At 67.6% G+C, this 21,063-nt stretch overlaps 2 protein-coding genes across 5 annotated transcripts in view; one reads left to right on the forward strand and one right to left on the reverse strand.

The window, feature by feature from the left end:
- STK32C (serine/threonine kinase 32C) overlaps positions 1-5,234 on the forward strand; it is a 44,644-nt gene extending 39,410 nt beyond the window's left edge. For 2 of the 4 annotated variants that reach the window (XM_045568363.1, XM_045568364.1), the window contains exons 5-12: positions 48-85; positions 204-293; positions 506-609; positions 1,219-1,335; positions 1,973-2,098; positions 2,179-2,310; positions 3,991-4,058; positions 4,895-5,137. In XM_045568363.1, coding sequence (XP_045424319.1) covers positions 48-85; positions 204-293; positions 506-609; positions 1,219-1,335; positions 1,973-2,098; positions 2,179-2,310; positions 3,991-4,058; positions 4,895-5,039 — 820 coding nt within the window. In that variant the 3' untranslated portion in view covers positions 5,040-5,137. Of the gene's footprint in view, positions 1-47; positions 86-203; positions 294-505; positions 610-1,218; positions 1,336-1,972; positions 2,099-2,178; positions 2,311-3,990; positions 4,059-4,894 lie in introns of those variants that run through there. The other 2 variants (XM_045568361.1, XM_045568362.1) reach the window with 2 other exon arrangements.
- A 1,686-nt stretch (positions 5,235-6,920) lies between these two features.
- On the reverse strand, positions 6,921-18,065 carry DPYSL4 (dihydropyrimidinase like 4). The gene is made up of 13 exons (XM_045568360.1): positions 17,982-18,065; positions 17,256-17,440; positions 15,250-15,414; positions 13,609-13,670; positions 13,436-13,516; positions 13,023-13,091; positions 12,564-12,684; positions 11,321-11,477; positions 10,846-10,987; positions 9,423-9,593; positions 8,792-8,971; positions 8,228-8,393; positions 6,921-7,629 (listed from the first exon to the last, which is right to left on the reverse strand). The coding sequence occupies exons 2-13, from the start codon at positions 17,377-17,379 to the stop codon at positions 7,538-7,540; spliced, it is 1,530 nt and encodes a 509-aa protein (XP_045424316.1). The 5' UTR covers positions 17,380-17,440; positions 17,982-18,065; the 3' UTR covers positions 6,921-7,537.
- Positions 18,066-21,063: the final 2,998 nt, after the last annotated feature.

Here is a 21,063-nt window from a genome sequence, read left to right on the forward strand (position 1 = left end):
GAAGAGGGTGGGCTCCAGACGCATCTGCCGCCTTCTGCCCATTCTAGAGACGTCAAGCCCGACAACATCCTCTTGGACGAACGAGGTAAGCGGCTGGGCGTGTGAAGGCCACGGTGCCGGCAGGAGGGTGGGGGCGGGGGTGCCCCGGCCGCCAGGACGCAGCTCTGGGCCTGGCACAGGTGCGCTGCCCTCTCTCCCCGCAGGACACGCACACCTGACAGACTTCAATATCGCCACCATCATAAAGGATGGGGAGCGGGCAACGGCGTTAGCGGGTACCAAGCCTTACATGGGTAGGTGCATGGGGGGTTCTGGGGGGGAGACCTGGGGGGTTCCGGTGGGGAGGCCTGGGGGGGTTCCGGTGGGGAGGCCTGGGGGGGTTCCGGTGGGGAGACCTGGGGGGTTCCGGTGGGGAGGTCTGGGGGGGTTCTGGGGGGGAGGCTTGGTGCAGGTTGGGCCCTCTGGCCCTGTGACAGCCCAGCTGCTCCTTCCTTCTGTCCGGAAGCTCCCGAGATCTTCCACTCCTTCGTCAACGGGGGGTCTGGCTACTCCTTCGAAGTGGACTGGTGGTCGGTGGGGGTGATGGCCTACGAGCTGCTTCGAGGATGGGTATGAGCTCCTGCGGACGGCGGGCCGGCTGCTCCCGGGGGTGGCCCGAGTGCCGGGGAGGGATGTGGCTGCCCCACATGTGGCCCTTGGGGTGCTGTTCTCTCCATCAGGGAGGTCGCACGCTTTTAGCAAAGCGTCTGGGTTGCTGATCAAATGCTTGAGTGAGCGAAGGAAGCGCAGACGCACGGTGGGGTCCCAGGGCCGTGGGTGGGGCCTGCGTGCTGCCCCTGTGGAGGGGGACAGGACCAGGAGCTGCCTAGCAGGTGTCCCCTCAGAACTTTCCCTGGCCAGGCCAGCTGAAGCCCAGGTTGGGTGCTGCCCCAGGCCTCATACTGCCCTCCCTCCCTTCCTGGGGCACCGCACCCCTCGGCCAGCCCATGGGGCCCCACCAGGGAAGGCGGCCCCCGCCCCCGCCCGTACACCTGCAGGGCGCGGTCCAGAGCCGGCTTCGCCCCTGGGCTCCTCCGTCCGGGTGGAGGCCAAGCTCAGACCTGTGCCCGCACTTGGGGTGGGAGGGTGGGGTGCCCTCGGTGCCGGCACCTGTGCCTGGCATTAATCGGGTGCAGGGGGGCAAGGGGTGCCTGCCCAGCGCTGCCTCCCTGTCCCCAGCGGCCCTACGACATCCACTCGAGCAACGCCGTGGAGTCCCTGGTGCAGCTGTTCAGCACCGTGAGCGTCCAGTACGTGCCTACCTGGTCCAAGGAGATGGTGGCCCTGCTGCGCAAGGTGAGGCCCAGTGAGGCCCGGCCCGGTGGCCTCTCCCCAGCCCTGGGCAAGTCTCTCCACGCAGCCTCGGCTCCACGGAGCTCCGCCAACACCTGCCCAGGTGGCTCAGAGCTGGCCCTTGGCTCAGGAGGGCCCAAGCGGGGACGGGGTGACCCACCCACCCCAGCCCAGCCTGGGAATCTTTGCACGGGGTCGGTGGCATCCCCGGTACAGACAGCAGCGCGTGTGCGGTGGGCCAGGCGGGAGCGTGGGGGTCCCACGCTGAGACGAAGTGGTCTGGGGTTCCTGCTGGGGCAGCCACGGCCCAGTGTTCCGGGAGAGCATTCGCCAGGCCTCGGCTGCCACCTTCTGGCAGGTCCTGGCAGGATGGTCCCCGCGGATGCCATCCGTGGTCCTGGGGCACCAGGGGTTTGGCCAGCGCCGCTCACGTCAGATTGTCCCTTGGGTCACTCTGCCGAGCTGAGCACGTTGTTCTGCCTGAATCAGCGTCACCTTTACTTCCGTGGCCCTTGAGGTCCTGGTTTCTGCACCCCAGGCCTCGAGGCCACCCCCATAGGGCGCCCGGCCGGGGTGGGTGCCAGCCAGTGCTGGGTCCTGCGGGCTGCCTGGTGGCCCGTCTGACGCGGCCTCGTTGCAGCTCCTCACCGTGAACCCCGAGCACCGGCTCTCCTGCCTCCAGGACATGCAGGCTGTGCCGTCACTGGCCACCGTGCTGTGGGACGAGCTGATGGAGAAGAGGGTGGAGCCAGGCTTCGTACCCAACGTAAGCCCGCGGGGGCCGCAGCTCCGGGGCTGGGCGGTGGGCAACCCCGGGGGCCTCGGCTCAGCACCGTGTCCCCACAGAAAGGCCGCCTGCACTGCGACCCCACCTTCGAGCTGGAGGAGATGATCCTGGAGTCGCGGCCCCTGCACAAGAAGAAGAAGCGTCTGGCCAAGAACAAGTCGCGGGACAACAGCCGGGACAGCTCCCAGTCCGTGAGTGCCGGGTGGGGGCCGAGGCCCCGCGGCGTCCTGCAGGGGCCCTGGCGGGCCGCGCGTCTTGGAAGTCCGGCGGGTGGTCTGCCCACAGTCCTGCGAAGGCCCAGGACCCTCCTGCTGCCTTTCCCGCCCACCTCGCCCCTTCTGACGCGGGAGGGCGGTGCCCCCGGGAGCTCGGCCGTTAGCGCTGGGATCGCCTGCGCGAGGCCCGTGTCACCCTGGCCAGGTGCGTCCATGTCCAGGCTGCCGGGCAGGTGACCACACAGCAGGAGGCTGAAGCGACAGACACGGGGGCTCGTGGCTCCGGGGCCCGAGTCCAGCGCGTGGTGTGGGCAGAGCTGTGCCCCCCGAAGCCTCTAGGCGAGGATGCTCCTTCCTGGCCCTTCTGGCTTCCGTCCGTGGCTGTCGTCCTGGTGTTCCGTGGCGTGTAGACACGTCACTCCCATCCCCAATTGCGCCGTCACGTGGCCGTCTCCCTGTGTGTGCGCCTGTCCCCTTATAAGGACCCGTCACGCGGTGTGAGGGCTTCTGCCCCCGTGCAGCCTCGTCTCACCGTGACCGCGTCCGCAAAGACGTCTCCAGACAGGGTCCCACGCACGGGTGCCGGGGCTCGGGTGTGAATACGCCTCTGGGGCACGCAGCTCACGCGTGGCAACGGGCACAGCTGGTGTCCACAGAAGAGCAGCTGCCGTGTGTGTGCTGTCGGGGTGACAGCGGTGACGCCGGGCTCGATGGCTGGCCCCCAGCCCCTGTGCAGCCCCTCGGGCCTGCGGGGCCCCGTGTGGTTCCCGGGCAGAGGGTGTCAGTCCCCTCCTCACGGGGAAGTGGGGTGCAGGGCTGGGGACCTCGGTCTTTCAGGGAACACAGACCGGGGGTGGGGCTCCCATCCTCTCTGCCCCCCCCAGGGCTGCTGGTGCGACCCCTGGTGTCCACGGGCGGAAGTGCAGGTGGCAGGCGGGTGCCCGGCTGCGCAAAGTCCCGGGACAGTGGGGGGGTCTCGCAGGTCCTTTATATTCCGCTGTTACTACCAGGGCACCCACGACGCACCCCAGGGAACCGGGCCTCCTCGTGCCACTAATTACGGGGTCCTTGTGCATCTGGGCAAGAGCAGCCCGAGTCCACAGCCCTTTCCTGAGGGTGGGCTTTGCAGGGCGGCCCCCGAGACCCCCTCCCTAGGCAGCCCCCGAGACCCCCTCCCCAGGTGGCCCCCGAGACCTCCTCCCTAGGCAGCCCCCGAGACCCCCTCCCCAGGCGGCCCCCGAGACTCCCTCCCCAGGTGGCCCCCGAGACCCTCTCCCCAGGGCGGCCCCCGAGTCCTCCTCCGCATGGCGGCCCCCCCAGAAACAGGCCTGGCTCGGGGGTTGCGTACCAGGGACAAGGGAGGGACTGTGAGGAGCCACAGGCCAGTGGGGAGACGGGACGGGCAGGGCAGGGGAGCCCGGCAGGGGTGGCTCCGGTGCGGTTCCGCTGACGTCACGGACACGTGTCCACCGCAGGCGGGAGCTGGGCGGTGGCACCGGGCACCCCTCCCAGGCACCGCGGCTGCCAGACAGACTCTGGCGGTCTCCAAAGCCAGCCACAGGTGCAGGCCGGGGGGAGACACTCACCGCGACCCCAGGGCCCTGAGCAAACCGGGACACGTCCCTGACAAACCCCTTCGTGTGTCCTTGTCCCCAGGAGAACGAGTACCTTCAGGACTGCCTCGATGCCATCCAGCAAGACTTCGTCATTTTCAACAGAGAGAAGTGAGTGTGTGTGTTGGGGCTGGGGGTGGCAGGAGGAGGGACACTGGCCACCCGAATGCTGACCCCGCGGGCGCATGGCCTCGCGGGCGGGGTGCTGACCCCCCTCTCTTGGGGGCTTTGAGCAGTGGGAGGTCCCTGTTCAGGCTCTGGCGTGGGGCAGGGGCTTCCCTGGAACGTTTTAGCTCCAAATGGGGCCAGTGGCTGGACCCTCCTGGGGACAGACGCGGCACATGGCCCAGGGCAGGGCTGGTGGCTTCCAGGGCGACCCTGTCAGAGCCACCGTTCCCACCACTCGGGCACAAACTCACTCCGTCACTCACACAGACCTTCTCTGAGCGCCAGGTACTGCGGGACGGAAACACCACAGATGGCTGGGGGGAGGGGTGCATGCTCCCGCTGCCTGGGCAGGCAGGGAGGGCCACCTGGAGGAGGTGGCCCTGCACTCTGGCCAGGAAGAACAGTGTGTGGGGCCTGGGGACAGTGCCCCACCCTGGGGCTCAGAGGGCCACGTGAGGAGCGGGACTCAGCCCAGCTCTTTGCAAAGCTGCCGTGCGTGCGCACACACCGAGTCCGGCCTCCCTGCGGCTTCTGGCTGGAAATGAGCTGAGACCCCCGGCCACGCCGCAGCCCACCAGAGTCAGGCGGGGTGCTCTGGGGCTCCCAGGCTCCCTGCTGTGCCCAGAGGTCCCAGATCAGGGCTTCCTGAGGCGCCGCCCGGGCCGTGTCACTGAGGGACATGTTCCATGAGTTCTGGGGCGAGTCGTGGGACCAGAAGCAAGAAGTGTCCGGGCGGCTTGGCGGGCGCATACGGCCCCTCCTCGTGTCTCTGCCCCCAGGCTGAAGAGGAGCCAGGACCTCAGAAACGAGCCTCTCCCCGGCCCCGAGACCAGGGATGCCGTGGAGCCCACGGAGGACGGCGAGGCGGAGCGCTCCGCCCTGCCCATGTGTGGCTCCATCTGCCCCTCGGCCGGCAGCAGCTAGGCCTCCGGGCCGGTGCCCGCAGACAGTTACTGCTCAGGTGGCTTTGGGGGCCCAGGGCCGCCAGGGGCAGGCGCAGTGGGCTCAGGCCGGTGTCCACATGCCCCCAGCGGTCCAGGCTGGCGGTGCCCGCAGTGCCCAGCCACGTTTCATGCCTTGGCTCCTGGTGCCTGGCGACAAGAAGCTGTGGGTGCCTGGCGAGGGCAGAAAGGGCTGACACCACTTGGGCCCTGGGGGGCCTGCGACAGTGGAGGAGGGGCACAGCTGCCCACCCTGGCCTCTCCTGGGGGCCCCTGCCACCGCGGGCTGACAGGTCACAGGGGCCGCAGCTGGGCGGGAGCCCCGGGCCCCCTGGTCTCTTGCAGGCTGGAGGCTGTACATAGCCCTGGTCCCCACAGCCCTGCCATCGGGCCGCCCGGCGTGAGCCGCTTGTCCCAGCCATGGGTGGACCCAGACTCTGCTCGGTTCTTGGCGGGAGGGAGGGTCGTGGGTGGGAAGGTGAAGAGTTTTCTAGAGATACGAACTGTTCTGGCAATTTCTGCTGTTTCTGTACAGTTTTCACCTCTGAACCTCAATATAAGAGCTCCTCCGCGTCCCGTGTTCTGTGCGTGTTCTTCGTCTGCCGAGGGACACGGGGTGTGGCCGTGACTCGGGCAGCCAGGGTGGTGGTGGCTGCTCAGGGCAAAGCCACGGAACGTCAGGGTGGTGGCCTTGGACGGCTACCGGGCTCTGCCGGTCCCAGAGCCCTACGGCTGCTGGGGGGAGACGGTGCGGGTGTGGAGGAGCCACGGGGCAGGGCGGTGCTGGGCCCTCTGGAGGGACCCCCTCCCGCTGCTGCCTCTCCTGTCCCCAGGGGGACGGCTCAGCCCACCAGCCCAGGGCTCCAGACTGGCCACGTCCGTGCCCCCTCCCAGGACAGCCAGCCATGGGGGAAGTGGGCCTGGGCCTGTGCCGGGGGCCTGGCTGCACCTCCGGCAAACGCAGCCGTCCCCACTGCAGCCCGGCTGTGAGGCCAGCGGGGCCCAAATGACCACAGAGTGTTTGGGGAGAAACTGGCTGTGCCAGGGGCAGAGTCAGCAGTCCGAGGGCAGGGACTGACGTCGGGCTCAGCCATGGGGGCCCACATGTGGTGTCCCAGTCACCGCCAGGGAGGCCCGGGGAGACCGGGGTCCTGTCCAAAACCTGGTAGTGCCGGAGGTTTGGGGGTACATACAAAAGTGTACCTCGATGCCTGACTTGGGACCATGGGGACAGGGCACCGGCCCCTTCCCCAAGATGACAGCAGGATAAGGGTGTCATTGACCCCTTTGGTCACCTGGCGGGGGCTTGGGGCACACTGGCACAGTGGGCGTCGGCTCCCGGGAGCCCCGGGAAGCAGGTGCTGGACACCAGGAGGGGCCTCTCAGGGCAGCTTCCCGGACAGCACAGCTCAGGAAAAGCCGGTGTTCGCGAGCCAGCCTGTCTGCGGTCCCCAGAGACCACGCGGGAAGGCTCAGCGGTGGTCACCACTGAGAGCCGGGGCCTGGCCAGGCCCTGCCCTTGCGGAGACGACACCTGGGAACACCTGGCTGCTGCGCACAGAACTGGCGCCACCTTTGTGGGGAAAAAGCCTGAGGCCAGGAAGGCAGCCCAGCGGTTCTGACTTCTAGAAGGTTCTACGTCTGGGCCTGTGGCTGCTTTGCCTCACTAGGTGCCACGCTGCCTCTAACCTGCTGGAGGGCTGGCCGTCCAGACAGAATTTGGGGTCCCCCCTCCGCCCCCTCCCCGCCCTCCAGCCCAGCCCTGCCCCCGCCCGAGGGGACGCACGGGGCGGGGGCTTCCCCTCGCGGTTGATGCGCAGGACACCTCCACGCACAGGTGGCTTCTAACCCGACGGCTTTAATGACACGACTGGCATCGGCTGGGACGCCCGCCCGCGCGGGGGGGCCGTGCACAGGTCCTGGCCGCGGCGTCCGCGCTGTACAAAACTACTCTATAAACCTATGAAATACGCATCCTGTGATAAAAGGACATCTCAGCTAAGGGACCGTGACACTTCCCTGGGGAGGGGCTGCTATGGGGGCTCAGGTTTGGCCCCTGGGAATGTGCACGAGGAGGCCCCACCTGAGGGTCCCTGCTGTCTCAGCACCCCGAGGCCCCCGGAGCTGGCGGGAGCGGGGCTTCCACGAGGCAGGGCCTGGCAGTGGGGAGGAGGTGGTGGCCCCGGCTGTCCCCTGCGCTCCGTGACACACCCGGGTGCCACCTCCCTGCGGGCGGTGGGCCCTCCGCTAGCACCGGCCCGGCCGCCCCAGCCCCTGCCGCGTCCAGCCTCCTCGCCCTGGCAGTGAAACCCCCCACGCCCCTCACAGCGGGACCTGGGACCCCGAAACGAGAGCGTGTGTGGGAGAGGAAGGCAAGGCCGAGCACCTTCCGGAACAACTTCTACAGGAAACGCCAGCAGCGGGCAGCAGCCAGCCCCGCGGGCTGCCCACGGCGCGGCGCCTGCTGAGGTCAAAGGGCGTCTAGGAGAGGGAGGTGATGTTCGAGTGCCCCCCGGGGGGCGCCATGATCTTCTGGGCCGTGCGCCTGGCGATGTGGTCGTCCGCCTGGGACCCTGCGGAGGGCGGTGGGCAGGGGACGCAGGCTGGACTGGGGAGCCCCCGCCCGCCCACACCCGCTGCCACCCCTGGGCTGGGCGCGTGGGAAGTGCCCGCGGAGTCCCCAGGACCTGCAGGGACCCGAGCTCGAGGCTCAGCCTGCAGGCGTCGGCCCTGTCCCCAGAGAAGCCAGGCCAGGCCGCTGTGTCCCCCGTGGGCCCCAGGTGGGGGCCAAGGCTGCCCCTGGCGAATAGGCAGTGCCCACCCAGGTGCCCAGGAGGCGAGTGGGGCCACCGGCACCTCCCTGGGCCCTGCGCTGGGAGGATGTGCCAGGGCCCGGTCCCTACACCGCGGACATGGCTCTCCCGGGCCCCGCTCTCCACCCTGGGCGGCCGGGCTGGGGGGCTGCCTCCTAGTGACATCAGACCCCTGCGGAGGCCCCCACCTCCCCTGGGCTCAACATGGCGCCCCCCACCCCCTACCCAACATGCCCGAGTCCAGACGGGGGCTCCTCTCAGCTGCCTGGGGCGGGTGCTGGGCAGGAAGGGCTTCCCCCGCTGGGCTCCCCGGGCCCCGCCATGCCCGCACCGCGGCCCAGCCCCAGGCCCCACTCACCGGACAGGCTGAAGCCCGACTGGTGCAGGTTGCGCACGGCTGGGATGGCGATCTTGCCCGGGCAGGACGCTCGGGCTGGGGTGCCGCTCCCCGGCTTGGCCGGCACCATCACCTCGTGGACGGGCCCGTCGTAGAGCCCGCGGGGCACGCCGTGGATCTCCGCCAGCTGCGGGCCGGGGGGAGGGTGGGCGTGAGGGGCGGGACCACCGGCAGCTGCAGGCCCGGCCTGCTCTACAGCCTCCTGGACCAGCCCAGGAATTCGGGTTCCCCGGTGGGGCGTCCACCCCGTGTGCACATGTGCCTGCCCCTCCTCACACACACACACACACGTGCCCCTGCCTGCAGGCTCCCCATGGGTGCACATCTCGCTCCCTGCGCCCCACACACACCTGCTGGCACACGCGTGTCCCACGCGTGCCTGAGTGCAGGAGCAGCACCCAGACAGGACCGGCACAGGGTCTCTTTCTGGAAGAGGGAACCGGCCCCGACACAGGGGCCCCCTCCTATCCCCGAGGTGCAGGCCCTGGTCCGAGAGCGCCTGCCGCCCGGCGAGGACGCGCTTACCCGGTTGCGAGCCTTTATCCTCTTGTAGACGAAGTCCGGGAAGGTCTTCCGGGGAACGAAGCGGCCGGTGCCCGGGGTCACAAACAGGGTCCCGTCCTCCAGTACCACCCTGCCCTGACTCACGACCACGGAGGGGGCCCCTCGGCACTCGACCCCTTCGAAGATGTTGTATTCCACGTTCTGGGGAGAGAGGCTGGGGTCCAGCGCCGCCACGCACGTGGCCTTTCAGCCCCCACCCCCTTCGGCCGCCCGCCCCCTCTGCGGCCGCCCCGCACCCGGGAGCCCTGGTGCCTGTGCCGAGACCCCCGGGATGCGGTCGGCTCAGAGGGCCGAACTCAGGCGGAAGCGGCCCCTCGACCTGCGACACCACACCCCAGTCCTGCATTCGGGAGGGCACAGGGGACGAGCGTGGGCAGACAGGTGGGGCCGCTCCTCCCCTGGCTGGGCAGGCACGTGGCACTGCGCTGCCTCAGTCTCCTCTCCGCACAACCGGACCGGACGCCACAGTGACGTGAGCGGAGCCCGCTGTGGTGCCGGCGGGCGGGCACTGCCGGGGACTCTCCGGGAAGCTACCTCGGGGCTCCCCAGCCCCCGGGCCCGGCCCTGACCCAGACAGCCGGGCCTCTCTCACCAGATTGTGGCTCTTGGCGGAGATGATCTTCGTGGCCTTGGGGTTCCATATGACCAGGTCGGCGTCGGAGCCCACAGCCACCCGCCCCTTCCTGGGGTAAATATTGAAGATTTTGGCAGCATTTGTACTAGTCACTGCCACGAACTCATTCTCGTCCATCTTCCCCGAGGCCTGAGGAGAGAGAAGGCAGAGCTGAGGGTGGGGGCTGGTCTGGGGTGTCCCTGTGGACGGTCCCAGGTCACTGAGCTTTCACGGGGACAGTCCCAGGTCACTGGGCTTTCACGTGGACAGTCACCAGGCCACTGGGCTTTCACGTGGACGGGCACCAGGCCACTGGGCTTTCATGTGGACGGGCACCAGGCCACTGGGCTTTCATGTGGACGGTCACCAGGCCACTGAGCTTTCACGGGGACAGTCCCAGGCCACTGGGATTTCACGTGGACGGTCACCAGGCCACTGGGCTTTCATGTGGACGGGCACCAGGCCACTGGGCTTTCATGTGGACAGTCACCAGGCCACTGAGCTTTCACGGGGACAGTCCCAGGCCACTGGGCTTTCACGTGGACAGTCACCAAGCCACTGGGTTTTCACGTGGACAGTCACCAGGCCACTGGGCTTTCACGTGGACGGTCACCAGGCCACTGGGCTTTCACGTGGACGGTCACCAAGCCACTGGGTTTTCACGTGGATGGTCACCAGGCCACTGGGCTTTCACATGGATGGTCACCAGGCCACTGGGCTTTCCTGTGGATGGTCACTAGGGTCCCACCCAGCCAGGAGGACGGAAGGCCCTGTCATCGCCCTTGCCATGTCAACGCCTCGCGGGGCACAAAGGCCTGGCCGGGCAGGGTCCACTGCACAGGGGAGTCAGAGTCCGTCTCAGCCACGCTTGCCCGGGGACCCTTCCTGTGGATCAAGCCTGTTTTGTGCTCACTTTGTGGGTAAACGCTGAGTCCTCAATAACAACGTCTGTGTCCCTTGAGGGACTGTGACAGTCCCCCTGGGGAGGCAGGGGCAGCCTGGGGGGGTGCTCAGGCCTGCGGGGGGCATAGGATGCTGGGTGGGCCCAAGCGTGGGCAGTGAGGGACGGGGCCTGAGGACTCTCGGGCTGTCAGGAGCCCACTGACATCGCAGAGCGTCGTTCTGTTGGGACAGGGACGCGCCCTCACCAGCCCAGATGTGCAAATGCACCTCAATACCTGGGATCGGCAGGGATGGTAACAGCCGCCCCTGGGGGCCGGGACCTGGTGTCTGGGAGCTCCGGGTGCAGGGCTGCGTCGGGGTGAGGTGTGACCCCCGAGGGCCCCATGCTCCGGCCTGTCTCACGGGCACTTGCTGGTCACGGGGCTCCTTCTGGCGGAATGCCAGCGCTCCGCCACGGCCCCTCCCAGTGGACCACGCGCCCGGCCAGGTCCGTACTCACCACGCACTTCTCCCAGACCACGGACATGCGCTCCTCCACGCCGTTGGTGCCCTCGGGGATCAGTGTGAAGTTGTCTTTGCCAACCGCCTTCTGGGCGGTGGTGAAGGTGCAGTGGGCACTGCCTGTCACCTGGAGGTCCCCGCTGGAGAAAAGTCGGGGTCAGAGGAGCCGAGGTCCTGGCCTGCTCCCCCCACCCCAGCCAGCACAGCCCCGGGGACTAGCGGTGTCTGAGAGACCCACCCCAGGCAGGGATGGCGCCCCGGGCAGGCTGGGTGGGGACGGAGTAGGAGGGGCCCTGAGTGGGAGAGGGGGGGTTCCCAGGAGGGAGGCCTCAGACCCTGCACCCCCCAGGCCTGGGCTGCTCTGCAGGGGCCCGGGGCTTCTGTGCAAGAGGCCTGGAGTCACGGGCCGCCCACGGGCCCCGGCAGGCGTGAGGGACGGAGGCCGACCTGTGCCATGGGGAGTGCCGGCGTACCTGGACAGCAGGCAGGTGAGGTGGTCTGCCGTGCTGGGGTCGGGACTGATGGGGGGTGACGTGACGAAGGCGGCGGCCTTGGCCCAGTTCTTGCTCCAGTAGTGGGAGCCATCGGCGCCCAGGCTGGCGGTGAGGGGCTCCCCGAACACGACCACCCCTGCAGCGCAAAGCCCGTGAGAGGCGCCCCAGCCCCAGCCCGCACGGGGTGGGGGGGTCACAGGGGCTCGAGCACGGGGATGGGGGTGCCTGGGCACTGCCGCTGCCGACCCCCGACTGCCCCTGGCCTTCCTGGCCGGGGACGGCTCGTCCTCAGTCTGGGGCCCCCACACTGCAGGAGGCCGAGCAGAGGCCTCAGCCCTGGGCAGACATGGTGGCCCGGAGGTCCCGCAGTGGGGGGTCCGGAGCATCGGACAACAGCTCCTCTCTGTACCCACAGCCGCAGCCGGGGGTCAGGCCAGCCGGCACTCCAGCCACAGCCTGTCTGCACGGCCGCTCACCGGTCCTGGGCCCCCTGGCCACGGCCTCGCGGTGGGGTTCCGCTCGGGGCTCACGCTGCTCCCACCAGCGGGCAGGGGAAGGCTGGCTCAGGGAGGGGGGCCCACAGGAGAGTAGCCGCCAGTGGCGGAGGGGCTCCTGGCTGCGTTCCCACGGACTCCACTCCCCCCGCCCCTGGCACGGCCGCCCCGTCTTCTTCCAGGTAACCGGGTGGGTTTCTGTCCCACCCCGAGTGCACCCACCGCACACAGGGCCCTCGGCCTCGGGCAGCCCAGAGAACAAGTCCCCTTCCTGAGACTGGCCGGGGACAGCAGAGGTGGGAACTAGACTGGACCTTGGACCCGGGGCTTCTTGGGGACGTCGCCTCATTTGCCCACCCCCTGGGCCCTGTACCCCACCCCTGGCCTTGTCCAGGGGATCCCCAGACCCTATGAGCTCAGCAGCCTGTCCGGAGGCCCCCACAGCCCAGCCCCTGCTAGTCACGGCTGCGTGCCCCCCTCCCCCGGCCAGGCTCCCAACCGCAGATGTCGCCTCCGGCTGGCCATGGGCAAGGAGCACCCAGCGCTCGGGACACGTGCCCAGTCCCTGACACGCGGCACACACCAGGGGTGCCCAGGTGAGACTGAGGTTCTCTCAGACACACACATGCCCGTCATTCTGTCCCTCCCTGTGCTCAGCGCACACAGCCCACGTTGTGCTCCAGGACCCTCTGAGGCTGGGGCAGCCCCCGAGCTGGGGGGACGCTCACCTCTGCGCTTGGCCTGGGCGATCATGTCGGCTGCCCCCCTGCCCATGACCTTGGTGACGTACAGGGGGCAGTTGGCCTGCTTCGCGATGGTGATGGCTTGGAACACGGCCTCAGCCTCCACCTGGGGACGGTGGGGGTGGGGGCCTCAGACCACTCGGGGGTCACCCCAGGGACCCCGCGGCAGGGGCAGCGCACCCAGCCTGGGGCTTGCTGCCGGGGACGGCTGACCGTGCGGTCCCAGGGCCGGACTCCCGCCTGCTGGGCCCCAGGTGAAGGCCGTGGGTGCCCAGTGCCCACGGGGCGGGGCAGGGGCTGCCGATCCGCCTCCCAGACAACCAGGAGGGCCACGCCCTGCCCGGGCCACGAACCCAGGGCCATGTCCACCCAGCCCGGGGCAGCGGCAGTGTGGCTGTGTCTGTGCCGGGCGCCGCGGCACTCTCGGCAGGCACCAACACTTACCTCCTCAGGGTGGCTGAGCACGTGGCCCTCGGGGCCGGTGATGCCAAGTTCCAGCAGCCGCTTCTGCTCCTGAACAGACCAACCAACGGGGCGCTCGGCCCGGCCCCCAGTGCGGCCCCCGCCCCCGGGTGCTGCCCCCAGTCTGGGTCCCCAGAGACGCTGGTTTTGGGGTATCTTGGATAAGAAGTGTGATGACAAGGAAAAGCTTGTTTGGCGGCTTCAAGGGTCCCCCAGCCTCCCTCTAACTCACCGGTGGTTTGACCTCTGACCCTGGGTGAGCTATTTACTGCAACACACCTAACACTCTCTCTCGAGGTCTTGTGGAATCAAGTGCTCATGCTGCATGTCATCGAGGTCACCCCCATGTCCCCACACCCCCGCCCTGCCCTGCAGGCAGCCCTGCCCCACAGCACCTCCTCCACGATGTCCCCGTTCTCCGCGTGCACCTGGGCCACGGCCCCCAGGTCCCGGATGATGCTGAAGATCTCGTACATCTGCAAGGAGACGCGGACGGGCCGTGTGGGCCGCGCTGCCCTGGCGCCGGCCTGACGCTGCCCCGCCCCCTTCGCCCTGCACCCGACCTCACCTGGCCGTCGGTGCACTGGCACCTGTCCTTGTAAGCCATGAAGACCAGGAAGGAGTTCACACCTGGGGAGGAGGCAGGAGGGCTCAGCCAGACAACCCAGGAGCCTCCCCTGCGAGACATCCCCGGCCACACCAGCAGGCGGGGGCAGGGACAGTCAGCACATCCCGGCCCCCCGGCCGCTCCTGGCCCTCTGGGTGCAGGAACCGATGGTTCCCCCAGGGGCAGGTGCAGGTGAGAGCCGCTCACACCTGCCTCACAGACCCCACGTGAGAAGGGCCACCGGCTCTCTACAGGAAACCCGGCCGGGCCGTGCTGTGCCCGCGACCCTCACTGTGCCCGCGACCCTCACTGTGCCCGCGACCCTCACTGTGCCCGCGACCCTCACTGTGCCCGCGACCCTCACTGTGCCCGCGACCCTCACTGTGCCCGCGACCCTCACGGTGCCCATCCAGCACAGCTGTCGCCGGCCTGCGGGGCCCTGCCTGCCCTGCCGGCTCCCGGCACACTGAGAGGGGCAGGCTGCCGGAGGGCCAAGCTGTCCCTCTCCCTGGGACCTGCAAGAGGGGACAGCCGGGGCCTGGAGGCAGCGCCACCCTTCCCACCCCTCAAGTCCACCCAGCCTCCACCCTCCCTCCTTGCTGGGTTGAAAATGCAAATGTGGCAAACTAAGGCACACTGTGGGGAAACTGAGTCACCGTGTGGCACACAAGCCATCCCCTAGGTGACAACCTGCCCGTGACCATGCATCTGGGGCTGGTGGCGGGGATGTGGCCCCATCCCTCTGACACCACACAGCCAGCACAGGACCGACGACCCACGCCTGGCCCCGGGGGGAGCAGGAGCCCAGCCCTGCCCTGGCAGGTGAGGGGAGGCTGCCAGCGCCGGGCCTGGGCTCTGCCCGGAACCCGCGGCCCTGAGCCTCCGCGTCCTGCTGCAGAACCGCGTGGGCGCAGAGCTGCCGCCGCAGGGGCCAGGCCAGCGACGGCTCCACCAGCCCCAGGGCAGGGTTGAGGGTCCTGAGCACCTGAGTGCACCCCTGTGAGGACTGTCACTCTCCAGAGGGGACCCACAGTCGTGGCCTTTAGGAAAGCAGTGGTGGCCCCGTCCCGCCCGGCTGTGAGCGGCAGGTCGTACTCGATCAAAGACTCGATCAGAGACCAGTGCCACCACTCACAGCGTCCCTCAGACCACACGGGGACCTGGCGTGGCGTTAGCTTCCAGACTTGTTATGAGAAAAACAGTTAAACCTTTACAGGCTGGTTTGTTTCAGTAAAGGCAACAACAGACAAACAGGAGTTCCAGAACATCCTCCCTCTAAAAGGATCCTGAAACACTAGGAGGACAGATAGCTCTTTTCCTTCCCCCTGGGTGGTCTCTTTCCCCGGGAAGGTGGGGACCCCACTGCCTGCCTCATCCTTCTGTGGGAGGGACAACTACGGACGTGTCCCTTGGACAGGAAGGGAAGGCCTCTCCGTCTGGACCCGCTGACCCTGGAAGGACACTTAGGTGACTCTCGTCCACCCTCTACTCAGTGCCCAGACGCCTGCTGTCGGGGTCAGAGTGCGGCAGGACACGAGGGTCGGGGCCCGAGGCAGGGGCCCAGGTCCCTCCAGCCACCCCCAGCCCAGGGCCACTGCTCACCCTTGTCCCTGACCAGGGCCTCCAGCTCCTCCTTGATGCTCTCGTGCCAGCGGGGCACGTCCACGTGCAGGGAGTAGTCGCAGCAGGCCGCGCCGTCCGCCCGCTCCCGCCACTGCTCGTAGGCCGCCAGCAGGCTCCCGCCCGCGTCGGGGAACACGTGGTCCACTGCGGGGGCAGCGGGGGCAGCGTGGTCAGTGGCTCCCCCAGTCAGCCACGGGGCCCCCACTGCCCCTGAGGTCTGGGCTCATGTTCCCAGGAACCCAGAGGGTGCGTGTGAGGAAGACACGGGGGGGCCCGGGAGAGGGGCTGACTCTGCCAGGAGCCCCCTCCTCCCGTGTTTGAGGGGTCTTCTGTCCCACGGCCCCAGCCTCCCCCGCGCAGAGACGGTGGGGGGTGCAGAGAGGAAGAGCTGAGCTCCGGCCGCCCCCCCTCTCGATGGACACGTCGCACCCGGGGCACACGCAGAAGGGGCTTTGCCAGCCCCGTCCCCGCCCCCAGCCTTAGGGGGGCCCCTGGGTGAGGGGGCAGCAGTGCGCTGGCCGAGGTGCTGAGCCCACCGCCGGGCACGGCCCCGAGCAGCAGGTGCTTCCTGAGTGCCCACCGGCCCCACGAGGCCTGGGCAGTGCCACCCGCCCCGCACACGGCCACCGTGCTGCCTCCCACCCCGCACACACTCACGGTCCAAACACGGCTCGCAGCCGCGCCTGGGTACACTGGGAGAGAGCTGGGAGGGTGGCCCTCCAGGAAGGTGTGCCCACTGGGGACACGGGGCCGCCATGCGCCCCGTCACTGAGGTCATGAGCCAGCCCCGAGGAAGCGGCGCCCACCCTCCCTGCAGCCTCTCCCAGCCGCAGCCTGGGTGGGTGGAGAAAGACAGGTGAGACGGCAGCCAGTGTCACACCTGCGGCACCCTCCATCCCCGCAGGACCCTCACGGCTTGTCCACTGCCTCGGCTCTGGCATGAGGCAGGTGACACTGTGCAGGGGCCAGTGTCAAGCTGGGCCACTGCGGGTGTTTCTTCCCTTCGTGCTGAGCGAGCCCAAAGCCAGCTGTGATCTCGGCAGTGGCTAAATGTCACTGGCAAAGTAGCCAGCGTCCTCCCCGCAGCAGGAGCGGTGGCCACAGCGTTCACTGAGCGCCAGGCACACAAGCCACCCCTGTGCACTGGCTCCCGTCATCCTCCCACGCCCGTAAGGACGGTCTTCGCCCACTGTTTCATAGATCAGCAAAGTTCTGCCTACAGAATAGGCTGAGTCACCTGAAGTCACAGCTGGAAAGCCGTGGACCCAGGTTCAACCAGGTTCGAGACTAGTTCCCGAGCCCGGCCGAGGAGCCTGGGCTTGGCACTGAGCGCTGACGCGGGCACGCGTGCAGGGGGGCCGGGCTCTGGGGTCTCGCCCTGGCCTGGGCCTCCCACACACCAGTCCACGTGGGCAGGTGGGTTCACTCGGCCTCTGCTGAGCCCCGAGGGTCTAGCGGAGCACGTGCACTGGCAGGTGTCGGCCGCACGGGCACACAGCGGCACGACGGAAATGCTAACTGGTCATCGTGATGGGACGACAGTGAGCGTTACTTTCACCCTTTTTCTAAAACACAGCCTCATCGTTAACGTTTCGGCCACGAGCAGAAATCTTCTGCGAATCAGGCCTCAGAGGCGCGAGGCTCAGGGCCGGACACGAGTCTGGTGTTTCAGAGGGCACTGCCCCTCCCTCGTCCAGGGCACCTGGGTCTCCAGACCCCGGTCCTTGTCCAGCTATGGGTCCCCAGGAAATAATAACTAGACACGTGTCCCTGTGCTCCTGGAAATCCCGGGAGCACTCCAGAGCTGGCCAGGACAAGATGACCCAGCCTGAGAGACAGGGACAGCAAAGGGACACAAGGGCTTGTCACACTGAGATGCAGCAAAGGAACACTGTCCCCACTGCGGGAAACGTCCTTTAACAGGCGAGCCCGGCCAGAGGATAGAGGAACGGGCTGGACGCCACCCCTCCCGAGGGGCCACTCACTTATCATGGTGGTTCCGCCGGCAAGCGCGGCCTTAGTGCCCTGGCAGAAGTCGTCGGCTGGCGTCATGCCCAGGACGGGCATCTGCAGCCGGGTGTGCACATCCACCCCGCCCGGCAGGACCATTAGGCCGTGGGCATCGATGGTCTTGATGCCCCCAGGGACGATGAGGTTTTCCCCGATTTGTCTGAAAGCGACAGGGAGAGATTTCAGCAGGTACAGAGGGGCCACAGAGGCTGCTGAGAGGGCCCGGCCGTGCGCCGGAGCCAAGCAGTGTGCGTCGGCTCTGGTCCTAGAGGAAGAGGGCGGCACGGCCGACCACTTACTGGGACCTGCTCCGGGCAAGGCATCCCCCTTGGCGGTTCAGACGGCCCCCGCGGGAGACCCAGCACGGCACAGACCGCACACCCCTCCCGGTTTCCCCTGGACGTCCCCCTCGCCACTTTGCTGACTGGCGGTGGAGCAGCTGGACACACAGAGATGCTGACGGGTGTGGCCAGCCAGCGTTTACCCAACGCCCACGGCGAGCCAGGACACGCAGACACCCGCGTCCTGCTCCTGACCTTCTGACCAGCTGGCTCGACTCACTGCAAGGCACCCACACTCCTGTTCCCGGGGTTTGGAACAGACCAGGCTGTCTGCGTGGATTTCACCCCACGGCGAACTGCCTGGGGGCCGGGTAACCAGCGTGCACACCCGACCTGCAAACAGATTCGTGCGGAACTTACTTTATCAACCCGTCCTCCACGTACAGATCAGCGTAGAAGGACTGGTCATCGTTCACGATCTTCCCACCTTTGATCAGGAGGCGGTCGCTCTATTGGGAACAAAAATTGGAAAATTTCTGTCCAAACTCTGTTATTCAACAACACCCTCAGTGCAGCGTCCTCCTCCGGAATCACCATCAGAACAGTCAGACACGTGTCTGGGCGCAGAAAGGATCACAACAGCCTGTGACCGTTTACCAACCCCGAGAACGGGACAGAGGGTGCCCGGAGGCAGCTGCCACCTCGCACGGCCCTGCACAGCCCTGCAGCTGGGGCCCAGGCAGTCTGGCCTCGCTAAAGGCACAGGGATGAAGTGGGGACACCGGGGCAAGCCGGCATTGGTGACAGCGCAACAACGCAATGGGTCGTGTTCACAGCTTCAAATTCACCATTGGATTAAAGCTCCAGCCTGAGGGAAGAGCTGAGCAAAGTCGCACACCCTCCCACGCTGGCCCCTGAGGCCCTGTCCTCCTCTGCCCCCTCTTCTACCCACACCGAGGCTCCCAGAACACCGCGGGCCTGTGATGGGGCCGGGAGCCGGGCACAGGCACGGCCCCCACCGTGGAGGTGGCATCCCAGCGTGGGAGACTCACGACAGCAGGAACACATGTGCATAGATCATCTCAGACAAAGGCAGAGAGCCCAGAGGATGCCACGACAGGAGACGCATGGGGCGAGGCTGGGTCTCTGCAGGACTGACCCTGCGGCAATGCAGCCGGGGCCCAGGAGCAGCCTGTGCAAAGGCCCTGCGGCAGGGAAGGGCTTGAGTTGCTCTGATCAGTCTTGAGAAGAGATCGAGGGCTGGATCCTTTGGTGGGGGGTGGGGGGCAGGCAGGGCCCAGAGCTAGGCAGGGGAGTTATGGGGCCCACTGCCACTGGGGGGCCTTACGCAGGTGTTAATCATGGTCTGATCAATGTTTTAAGATCACCTTGGCTGCTGTGTGGAGAGCAGAGTGCGGTGTTTAACACGGGAAACCGGGCCATTGTACGGGTGGTTTCTGAGGCTGTCGGCTCGGGGAGGGGTGAGGAGAGGCGACTCCAGAGAGGCTGGGAGCTACCATGAGAGGCCACGGGTGAAGGGTAGGGGAGAAGTCGGAGTGGCCGCAGGTCCCAGAGCTGCAGGGGACACTCCACGGGGAACAGTGTCGATGGCCGAGCTTTAGTGCCAGCAGTGCAGAGCTGCAGCCTTAGACAGGGACTGATTCCGGCGCTCGCAGAAAAAGCGTTTCTAAGAATCCTACCAGATGATGGGGAAGGAGAGGAACTGGCGGGAAGGGGGCGTCATGAGTGTGGCCTCGGGGGGCGATCTGAGCTCGGGGACAACAGGGAGAGCAGCACAGGAGGGGCGAGGGCCGTGTGCTGGCGATGAGACTGACCCCCACCCCACCCCCCATCTGCTTGGGGCTCAGCCCTCCCTAGAAACTGACGAGGCTGGAAGGACAGTCTTGCCAGGGCCCAGCCCCACTCAGAGCGGCCAGGGCTGCCCGGCCCTTCCCATGCTGGTGTGACGCTCTCGCAGAGCTCCCAAGTCACAGGGATGACACAGGGTCCTCATCTGGGGGCCTGACTGCGTTATTCGCTGTCTTGAGCAGGCTCTTGCTGTCTGGGCTGTGCAGGGCCGTACTGATTGGGGTGAGCCTCTAACCCACGGCTTACAAACGGCCACAGCCACAGCCAGCCCCTCTGCCTGTGTCCACACAGCCTGGATCTAAAAATGGTCTTTCAATTTTATATTGGTTGAAAAAAATCAAAAGTGGAGTACCTCACGACTGGTAAACATTCTATGAAATTCACAATGCAGGGTCCACAGATGAAGCGTGGTCGAAACACAGTCATGCCCACCAACTTGCTGCTGCCAGGACGGCCCTCCTGGCAGGGCTGGGTGGTGACAGCAGAGACACTGGGACCTCAGTGCTGAGCTATCTACCCTCTGGACCGTCACCGGGGAAGTTGGCTGACCCTGGCGTGAGCATGGCCACTCCCGGCCGTGGGCCCTCCCCACTGCGTCCTGCAGACGCTATGCCCAGCCCCGCTGGCCCTGGCCCCTGACGACCACCCACTTCCCCTGGCAGGGCCTCCCCTCACCTCCCCAATGCCCCCACTGGACCAAGGAAGCGCAAGGAAAACCCAGCCAGGAGCAGGAAGGCTGGGACGGGCGGAGAGTGGTTCACTACCATCCAGCCCAAGCCCCGGGCACCTGCCCTGGACTCTGGGAACCTCCTGTGTTTGGAGCGAGAGGGAGGTCGTGCCACGCTCTTCTCACTCAACTCACCAGCATGAAGGTAAAAGTCCTGTAAACCACAGACAGGGTCACCTGGCCCACATGGGCTGGGTCCTCCTGCCACCCTCTCAACCCACCCCAGGTGCCAGCGGCCTGGCAGTACCTCCTGCATCAGCACCCACCCTGTGGGCAGCTGCCAGGCTGGAGGCCACAGCCCGTTCGGAAGGGAGAGGGAAGGAGTGACCTGCAACAGCCCCGGCTGGGGCTGAAGTGGCCGACCAGACCCCGCCGCCCTCCTGCTGAGGCCAAGTCCGAGTGGGTTCCGAGGCCCCAGGGACGTCCCCCGCCAAGGTCCACGACCCCAGGCGCCTCCCTCCCCTCCCCATCTCGCGGCCGCCCGCGTGGGAGGCTTTGTTTCCTGCCAGAGCGGGGCCTCCCGCCCCTCCTGACGTGCGGCGCTCGCGTCTCTCCTCTCCATGGCCGGGGCTGCGGGGCGCCCAGCCGGTGATAGTCCGTGCTCGCCTCCCCCGAGTCGGACCCGGCGTAGCGGAGGGGCAGAGCGGCCGGGGCTGAATCGCTTTGTCTCGGACAAAGAGCTCCCGACGCGGCGCCGGCACGTCCAAGGGGCAGGGGCCCACCGGCTGCACCGCGCCTCCAGGCCAGGCCGGGCCAACAAAGGGCCGCCTCCGCCCGCCGCCCAGCGCAGAGCTCCGAGGCCAAACGCGCCCGCCTCGCCGGCCGGCCCCCACAACAGAAGGGACATCCGTTCTGTGGGGAGCAGGCCGCTCGCGGGGCCCCGGCCCTCCCGGAGCGCAGAGGGGG

Source organism: Lemur catta, chromosome 14, assembly GCF_020740605.2.
Source record: "Lemur catta isolate mLemCat1 chromosome 14, mLemCat1.pri, whole genome shotgun sequence".
Taxonomy (NCBI): Eukaryota; Metazoa; Chordata; class Mammalia; order Primates; family Lemuridae; genus Lemur; species Lemur catta.

Bases quoted from the DNA above. Each gene is read 5' to 3' on its own strand.
- DPYSL4 (XM_045568360.1), bottom strand. From the start codon at position 17,379: ATGGTCCTGCCGGGCGGGGTGGATGTGCACACCCGGCTGCAGATGCCC. The intron at 13,671-15,249 runs GTGAGCAGTGGC...CCTCCTCCCCAG, and splicing joins GGCCCTGGTCAGGGACAAGG to GTGTGAACTCCTTCCTGGTC. The intron at 12,685-13,022 runs GTAAGTGTTGGT...CACCGTCCCCAG, and splicing joins TGCTCAGCCACCCTGAGGAG to GTGGAGGCTGAGGCCGTGTT.